The 9,015-nt window shown below is 37.6% G+C and overlaps 1 protein-coding gene across 1 annotated transcript in view; it reads left to right on the top strand.

Moving 5' to 3' along the window:
- The window catches only part of LOC111863398 (probable cytochrome P450 6a14), a 13,023-nt gene extending 7,311 nt beyond the window's left edge, over positions 1 to 5,712 (top strand). Inside the window, exons 3-5 of the mRNA XM_023849675.2 lie at positions 252 to 255; positions 1,168 to 1,438; positions 4,580 to 5,712. Coding sequence (XP_023705443.1) covers positions 252 to 255; positions 1,168 to 1,438; positions 4,580 to 4,752 — 448 coding nt within the window. The 3' untranslated portion in view covers positions 4,753 to 5,712. The remainder of the gene's footprint in view (positions 1 to 251; positions 256 to 1,167; positions 1,439 to 4,579) is intronic.
- Positions 5,713 to 9,015: the final 3,303 nt, after the last annotated feature.

Below are 9,015 nucleotides of genomic sequence, written 5' to 3'. Positions count from 1 at the left end.
GAAAGTAATGTTGGTATGTATACAGAATGTAGCGCGCTTTCTACCTAACTAAATTCATGGGATCCACCCTCCTTGGGAAGTCGGTAAGCGCTCTGCCGGTTTCAATTTCGTGCGGACTGAAACACCAAAATATATCCACCAAACTTTTCGAAATCTGAAATTTATCTAAATCTTACAGAACGAAATAGAGTGTTTTTGAGATCACATTTACGAAAGCTCTTAAAGGACATTATTTTAATTTATATTCATAGAGACGTAAAATATGAGTGCCAGGTTCACTGCGTTATAAAGGAAACAGCATATCACTAACACTAGAGTAAAAGGCCGCGCCATAGCTCAAGCGGTTAGTCGCTGGCTTCCCACCGCGGAGGCCCCGGTTCGATCCCGGGTCTGGTCAAGTGGGATTTGTGGTGGAGAAAGTGGCGCTGGGGCAGGTTTTCTCCGAGTACTTCGGTTTCCCCTGTTCATTCCACCAACTGCTCCACAATCGCCCTCACATATCAACTGGGGCTGGTGCAATAGGCCAGAAGTGGCCGCAGTACAAGGGATTTAGTCCCACCCCACTAGCAATAAAAAAAAACACTGGAGCAGTCCTCTTGTAAATGTACAGTTTCTTTTCTATCACAGATGAATATATTGTGATGTGGATGTGAGAATTGCGTTCTGTATTTATCATGGAATGTAAAATAAAATATTATTTGTTCCCCACCTCGTTTGAAACAGGACATGTACAAGACGTCGCTATGGACCATTACAAATAAAACGTCACCGATAGCTTTTAATTTGATACCTACACAGTAATGACATGTAATTAGTTATATGGGTATATACTGTCGCGTGAGTTTCTGTTAATACCAAGTAACTTCTACAATAAAATAACATGTATTTTGAATATAAACAATACTAAACTAAAGCCATTATTGATGTCATATTACTGACAATTACCGACAAATTGTATTTACACATTTCATTCATTAATTCGTCTGGAACGCCAGCATTTAGAACGCCGTTCCTTATAACAAGTCTCTTATACGTAACAGTTTAACCTCAAAAATTTCTTTGTGGCTTCAATTCATATTTAGTTATGGTAAAGAATTTCACGACGATGGCTGCAGTCATGAAAGTCGGCGATAGAACCAAAATCTGTAAATATATATCTCACATTAGATAAATGTTTCTGTTTCAGAAACTCTCCGAAAATATCCGCCGCTTCCAACGATAAGCCGCAAGAGTTCGAAGCCGTACAAAATTCCGGAAACAGATATTGATTTGGACACAGGAACAAGCGTTATCATACCCGTGATTGGTCTTCACCACGACCCTAAATATTACCCCGATCCTGACAGGTTTGACCCCGAACGGTTCAGTGAGGAAGAGAAGCAGAAGAGACACCATTATGTCTACCTTCCTTTCGGAGAGGGACCCAGAATTTGTATAGGTAAGTTCCACCCATCAGTAAGTATTTGATAAAAATATTATTGAAAGTACAAAGTTCATATTAAGGGATAATAATCTTCAGTTCTTATTTGGCACTTAGCCTGTTGTGTCCAGCACAGTAGTCTCTCCGTTTCTAATGCTGATTCCAGTGACTTTTTCTTCACTTAGGAACGATTTTGCTGTTGTTATTCCAGCAATTAATAACTGATTAATGAGTTTATTTATTCTTTATGTACCCAATTTTTGTGCTCTGGATCACATAATAGCGTCATGACTTGACTTCTTGCTTTATTAAATGTACCCCTGCCCTTCTAGGAAACCACACTAACAGATAAGTGTTCGCTTCATTTCCATATTTACTCAGCTTTTTCTCTATGCTGAATGCCATAATTTCACGTGGTATTTTTTATTTGCGCACGGCCGACTCTCATTTCCATTGTTCTTTATGTCTAAATTTGCTCTAAAATATATTTATTCATAAGCTATTTTCTGACGGATATGTTAATAATTTTCCTAGTGATATTTGCATTCACACCTAAATTTCATTATCTTTGAAATAACTGTTCTTACTCGCAATAATGTGTGTGTATATATATATATATGTATCCTGATGCTCTTTGTTGAGTTGTCCCTTCTCTTTTGATTTACAGATAAGTTTGCTCCAAATTGACATATATCTGACACTCATTCCTCATCCAGAGGAATATAGTTCATTACAACTGAACGTTAACAAAGGCATTTCAGTTTAAGTGCAATCAATTAAGTATCATTGATTTATATCTGTCTGTGCCCACACAAGACATAAGAAGAGTGGAAAAGAATTCTTTAATATAGTATGCACTCCATAAAAATTTTTCATTTTGAGTTTATGTAGTTGATATTCATTACTGTATGTACATATCTATTTTTGACACAGCATTACTCGTAAAATAAGTAAGTAAATGTAACCCTGTAACAGGCTGTGGTGGCCCATAGGGTTGTGAGATGTTGAGGTTCCCACATTTTCTAGACATTCGGCTCACAGATGGCGGTAAGGTTGTCAGCCCTACGCGCCGGCCGCACTTTACCCCCAGGAATATTCCAAGAATATTCCTGGTACTCATTTCTGTTAGAGGCTTAGTCGACCCTAGGGCCATAGTGCGGCTGGGAGGATTAGGTAAATTGAAAAAATATCCAATGACCTCATCGGGACTTGGAACCCGCGACCTTCCGGATTGTAGCATAGTGCCTCAACCAATTACGCTACTACTCGTACAATATATTATTCACGCTGAATATTATAAGAAATTATTTCTAATTATTTCGCTAAATACACGTCAATTTACAGATATATCGGATACAGAGCACGGCTCTTAATGAAATCCCGATTGCACGTTTTCTGCCAGTTTTTGTATGATGAGTAGTTGTTTAGCACATTTTCACGTGTAGTAGCGACTCTAAACAGGATATTGGATTGCATATTGGATTTATTGATCAATTTAACACTCTATTCGTAATTTCACTTAATTACAGAGCCAATTCATATTTCCAGACTTTACCAAATCACGCTAAGTCTATTACAGGCCTCAGTATCTTCACTAGTAGTTGCATGGTAACGGCTCCAATAATGGTTAATCCTCTGCTTCCGTGCTGAAGCTCTCAAGGAATGGCGGCTCCCTTCAAGCTGCCTCTTTTGTCCACAGACTCCTGCACAGAACTGACTTTTAGCTGTCTACTTCCCATGCTGGCTGCCATTTCACGCCAAATTCCTAGTTTTCTCTTCATAGACTAACTGACAAAGCTCTGACCTTGTCCCTTGTTTATAACATCTAGGCACTGACCATGTAATGATTACCGTTCCTCTGTTGCATGCCTATCCGTTGAGCGGGAACGTGTTTACTGAGCCGTTCCTTAGCAGCGGCCGTCTATTTTTGCTCGTTAAGAATCTACTGCCTAGCAACTGGCGTCTTTCAGTTGGCTATTTCGCGGTCTTTACATAGAAACGAATGATATTTCAGACCCGTTGTCTAGCAACGACTATTTCTTTGGCTCCACTGCTCTTTTTTGAGCAAATATGCCACAATATCAATAAAGTTCATTATAAAATATTTTTAACATTGTTTAGTATACCACATGTAGACGAAAATCCAATAGTTTCAGAGATGAAACACACTAAAAACCGACGAATAGGAACTTACTTATGTGCATTACTGCAACGGAGCGTCATTTTGTCAGATATATAACTTCCGGAGTTGTGGAGAAGGAGCTTCTGTAATTCACTACATGCTATCACTTTGCGTGAAGAACCTGTAAATCCCTTTTGTAACTGCAAAATTTATATATCAGTGAGTAGGACACATTAATGCGGTAGTTATTATTTGAAAGTTTATGTGGTTATATATATTGTGATATGTAGACCCCGTTCTAGGCAACGCCCGAAATGGGCGGACGCAACAATAGAAAAGGTATTCGAAGAAGTGTTTTCTATGTGGTCCACGCCTAGCTCAGTGCGGGGCAACGGACCAATAGACACGCACACTGACAACAGAAGAGGTGTTTTCTATATGGTCCGCGCCATGGACAGTGCTGGTAACGGACCAATGATCACGCATTCTGACACTTTACACGTGTTCTTTGTGCTGCGTGGTCCGTGTCGCGACTACGTTAGGAGTCAGGTATCTGCAGGATATACCCACGGGAAGTTAGAAGTTAAAGAAGAATTAGCCTGTGAAACTTAGTGTGTGATTGGAAGATTCAGAAGATTTAGTCACAGTATGACTGCCTAAATTCCGTCACCAGGATAAGACTAGTGAAATTGGAGAATCCTAGTGCGTGTGGAATGGTGTAGCGTAAGTTGTGTAACTCAGGGATAGCGCTGTATTCCTTGTAAGTACGAGTTCATTGCATAAGTTGTTAATAAATCCAATTACCAATCCATAATAGACGTGACAATATAAAGCGGTACACATTATTGCTCAAAATCACCACAATACACTTTCATTGCATACTTTTAGAAAAAAAAATCCAGCAATAAATCCCAAAGTTTCCATTCAGTCGGTAAAGCGCTTCTTCATTTGTGCATCCAAATGAAAAGAAATCAAAATGATTAAACCATAGAACTTTTTTTATGATTTACTAACCAATGCATAAATCTCGGTTCCAGGAATGCGGTTCGGATTGATGCAAACCAAGGTGGGACTGGTTTCCCTTCTCTCCAAATACCAGTTCAGTGTCAGCAAGAAAACTCCTGTTCCTCTGGTGTTCGATGCCAAGTCATTCATATTGGCTCCTGTTGGTGGGATGTGGCTGAAAATTAAAAATAGGAGCATGAAATAAGCGGAACTCCTGCTCTGAATGCAAGCAACACAAGCCTTTACGACATATCATATTCGTAGACACGCCACAGTTCTCAATCCAAAAGTCCCAATGATATAAATATGTATTAGTTCCAGCTACCCTAGGGTTTATATATGACAGTGGATGAGTGGCTATTTGTAGTTTCAAGCAAGACAGAGCTAGAGGTTTGTGATGCTACGAGAAATGATTGTTCAAGCCCAACATAACGGCCCACTACTCTGTTGCTTGATATGATTAAACATTTTGAAAGCTAAGTCTGTGCAAAATTTGAAGTTCTGAATCCTCTTCTCTCGTTTAGAGAAAACTAAATTAGTTAAAACTAAACAAAGGCGTGGATTATATTGTTTTACAACAAGTTATTCCAAGTTTGAAGTCAGTGAAATAAGGCTATCTCTCTAGTATGTGTCACTGACAAGTTTCAATCCACACGTGACAATCCCTACTTCTGCATGAGTAGCAGACACAGAACTTCTTAATTGAATCATAGAACAGTACCCGTCATTGTAGGAAAGTTTACTTTTATGCTACTATCTATAGATAATAAAGATTAGGACAGTCTCCTAACACTTCTATGTTCATTATGAAGTGTTATATAACAGTATCAGAAAATGATAGTTGTTTAACTCTTCTGGAATATTGTAGATTATTTCATATATATGTATACATATACGTAACACTGTAAATATGGGAAGTTGAAATGTGTTATTAAACAAATTGTGTTCTGTAAACAGCGTAGGCTGCAGCAGTAAGTAACAGGAGATGAATGTGAATATGTTACTGAAGAGCAAACCCTGTGTGGAACCTCGCTTAACGAGCATAATTCGTTCCATAATCTTACTCGTAATGAGAAACACTCGTTAAGCGAAACAGTTTTCCCATATAAATTAGTGTAACATACGATAATGCATTCCATGCCGAAAAAAATACTCAAAAAATTTATGTATAACGTTTATTCAAAGAAAATTATATATACATTGTTAAGGAGCGTGAATCATCTTCATCTTTTCTTCTATGAGGAATGAACCAACCTGGAATGCGAATTCGATTTGCAGAAAACAAAAAAAAATCGAAATAATTAGTTTATTATTTTTGATNGATGTTCTCGTTAATAGTGTCGCCTTGCAATTGCTTTTCGTTTATCCATTTCAACATCGCCGAGAATACGTAACCGTTGTGTAGATATTCTTGTCACTCCCTTTGAAGCATCTATCCCCTTAATCTTGTCCTTGTTCTTGAGGACAGTACAAATCGATGATGTAGACCGATTGTATGTGCGTGCTAGATCAGCCACGCTCACACCTCGTTCTCGCTTTTCAATTATTTTACGTTTCATTTCTACGGTTATTTTTATTCTCTTATGGCTGTTTTTGCGGCTTTTTCTTCGGGGACATTTTTGCAAGGGTTATTAAACTTTTCACACAAAAAAATCACAAATAATATGTCTGAACTCAAGTTCTTCACCTTCCTCATTCGCAAAATGTGTGGCTAATTAACTCCGGTACTACTCAGCATGTGGAGGACAGTGAAAGTGGTGGAATTTAAGTGCCTTCACACATGAAACCCGAATCAGGATCCCCTTTAGAACACAGTTGGGGTTATTCATTTGTACTCTGGTTTGAAAATAATTCAACTATTGGACAGTTAGAGTAATTATTGTACATGACAGCAAATTAGCTCATAGAATATAAATTCAGATTGCTAATAAATGATAAATAAAAAAACTATTGGACAGTGTGCAGATGCCCTGATGTCTAGCGTCATTAATGGCCTTGATTTTAAAGGTTTGGTCGAAACTAATTATGAGGATGATGGTGTTACTCTTCTGGATAACCTAGAATAGTTTTTCAGGGCAACTGATGCTGCTTCACGAAATCCTTCCTCAAGTCATGGCAAGGAAACCCCTGATGATGTTCTCGAAATTGTCTATGGTGCTCAGTAAGCACAGAAGGCAATGGGTCCTGCAGTAAATGCTGGTGGCAAGGAAGTATTCTCAGTAGCCATTGCCAGTGGTTCCATTGTCAGACAGGTGCTTCAAGGTGTCAACTGTGATGTCTGTAAGACATGCCTGACATCTGAAGTGCTGCCATCAACCAATGTCTGGTAAAGACTGTTTTACTGCTGTAACTCTGAGTCTATGATGGCATAGGTGGTCCGGTTGAATTCAGTGGAGCAACATATCATAGACTGCCATTAAGAACACGATTGGCTGTTCACTTCGGTACCAACTAATAGTGGATGGTATTGTGAGAGGTCTCAGAAGGATTTACAGAACTTTTTGGTGTAAGAGAACAAAGAGGTTGATGACCGAAGAACGAAGTTGCATTATTTTATAATGGACTTGCAGTATTCAGGTTACCCAATTCAGCAAGCACCACTGAGAAGCAGAGTCAGTATCAGGATTCACTGTTGGTAGAGAGTTTTAGAGATTACTATTTTAGATAATTTACATAACCATTTTATTATTATTTTTGGTATATTATTCTTATTTTTTATTATTATTATGAGTGTATTCCTTTTCTTGTTATTTTTTGCATATTTCTCTGACCAGTACTGGTGAAAATGAATATCAGATTCTCAATAACCATTACATATCTTTAAGATATGTTATTATTTTTGCCATATAATCCTCTTTAGTGCTGAACTGGTGAAGATGATTAGAAGATTTTCAATAATCGTCGTATAAAATTCACGAATTTATCGTGGTAAAAGTGCTACATACCTCAATTATCATACAATGTATTGCTACATGATTCTAACGTCTTGCCAATGACAATAAGTAATACAGAAATTAACGCAATTTTAACAACAGTGAAATCAGTTAACTTTCTTAACCTTAACAAATAAATTAAATCAAAACATCTGTTTTATATCTTTATATTATAATGTTGTTTTGCATTCAGATGAAGAAACAGCAATATCTACTTAGTTTTCTCTGTGTTTACTTCTAGACCAAACTCCTTACTAGCGTCAATGAAAGTCTGTGTGTTTTCCTTCATGGTATCTATATTACCACCTAGCAGAACACGTCAGCAGCAGAAAACATCAGTTGATGTGTCCCATTTAATTTCAGTCCGACCTGGTTGTCCTAGAAATTCCTAATGGCGTATTTTAAAGCAAAGTTGGAAAATGGTGGTGATAAAGCATCTCCTTGTTTTAGACCATTTTGGATACGAAAATTATAAGACAAATATTTACCAATATGAACTTTAGTATACGTTTCGCTTAAACACATTTTAATCAGTGTAATTAGTTTCGTGTGTATCATAAACTCTAACAGAATATTGTACAGTACTTCTCCCCTAACTGAATCATAGACTCTCTTGAAGTCTATGAATAGCTGATGTACTGTCTCATCGTACTCCCATTTCTTCTCCAGTATCTGACAAATGCAAAAGATCTGGTCAATAATTGATCTAATGCGTCGAAACCCACACTGATCATCCCCAATAATTTCATCTATATATGGACTTAACCTTGAGAGAAGAATGTTGGATACAATTTTGTATGAGGTTGATAACAGGGACATCCCATGATAATTACTACAGTCAGTTTTATCACCCTTCTTGTGGACCGATAGAATAATAGACTCCTTCCACCGATCAGATATTTTTCTCTTATACCAAATAGAATTAACTGGGTTATGGAATTTAGAACGTATTTCGCCTCCTGCTTGAATCACTTCTACCGGAATTTGATCATTATCTGGCGATTTGTACTTTTTCAGTTTGGCAATTACAATTCCAAACTATGAATTGCTAGGATCAGGTACTAACGGCTCAGCTGTATGTATATCTGTCTGCCTAACATCACTGACTCTGTGTACAATCAATAACTGGGAGAAGCAGCTCTTCCACCTATTCAAAATGTTGTGGGAATCTGCAAGCTGATCACCATTCTCATCCTTCACTAAGTTAATTCCAGGTTGGTAACCCCTCTTAACCTCATTTATTACTCTATGTATTTCTCTAATATTCTTGTTCATACTGTTCATTGTAAGCTCATCAGTTTTGTCTTTCAGATATTCCCTCTTTTTATTTCTGAAATGCCCGCTGGTTTCACGTCTTATATTGTTCAGATTATCCCCATTTATTTCGCTTGGATCCTGTAATCATTGCGATTTAGCTTGTTTCCTTTTGTTTAATAATTTTGAGCATCCTTCATCGAACCATGGCTTATTCTTCTTCAGTTCATAATAACCTAGACTCTCCCTGGCAGAAATTTTGATAACAGTTTCCAAATCTC

Source organism: Cryptotermes secundus, unplaced genomic scaffold (assembly GCF_002891405.2).
Source record: "Cryptotermes secundus unplaced genomic scaffold, Csec_1.0 scaffold786, whole genome shotgun sequence".
Taxonomy (NCBI): Eukaryota; Metazoa; Arthropoda; class Insecta; order Blattodea; family Kalotermitidae; genus Cryptotermes; species Cryptotermes secundus.
Note: the sequence above shows the minus strand (reverse complement) of the source record. Positions and strands in the feature narration are given on the sequence as shown.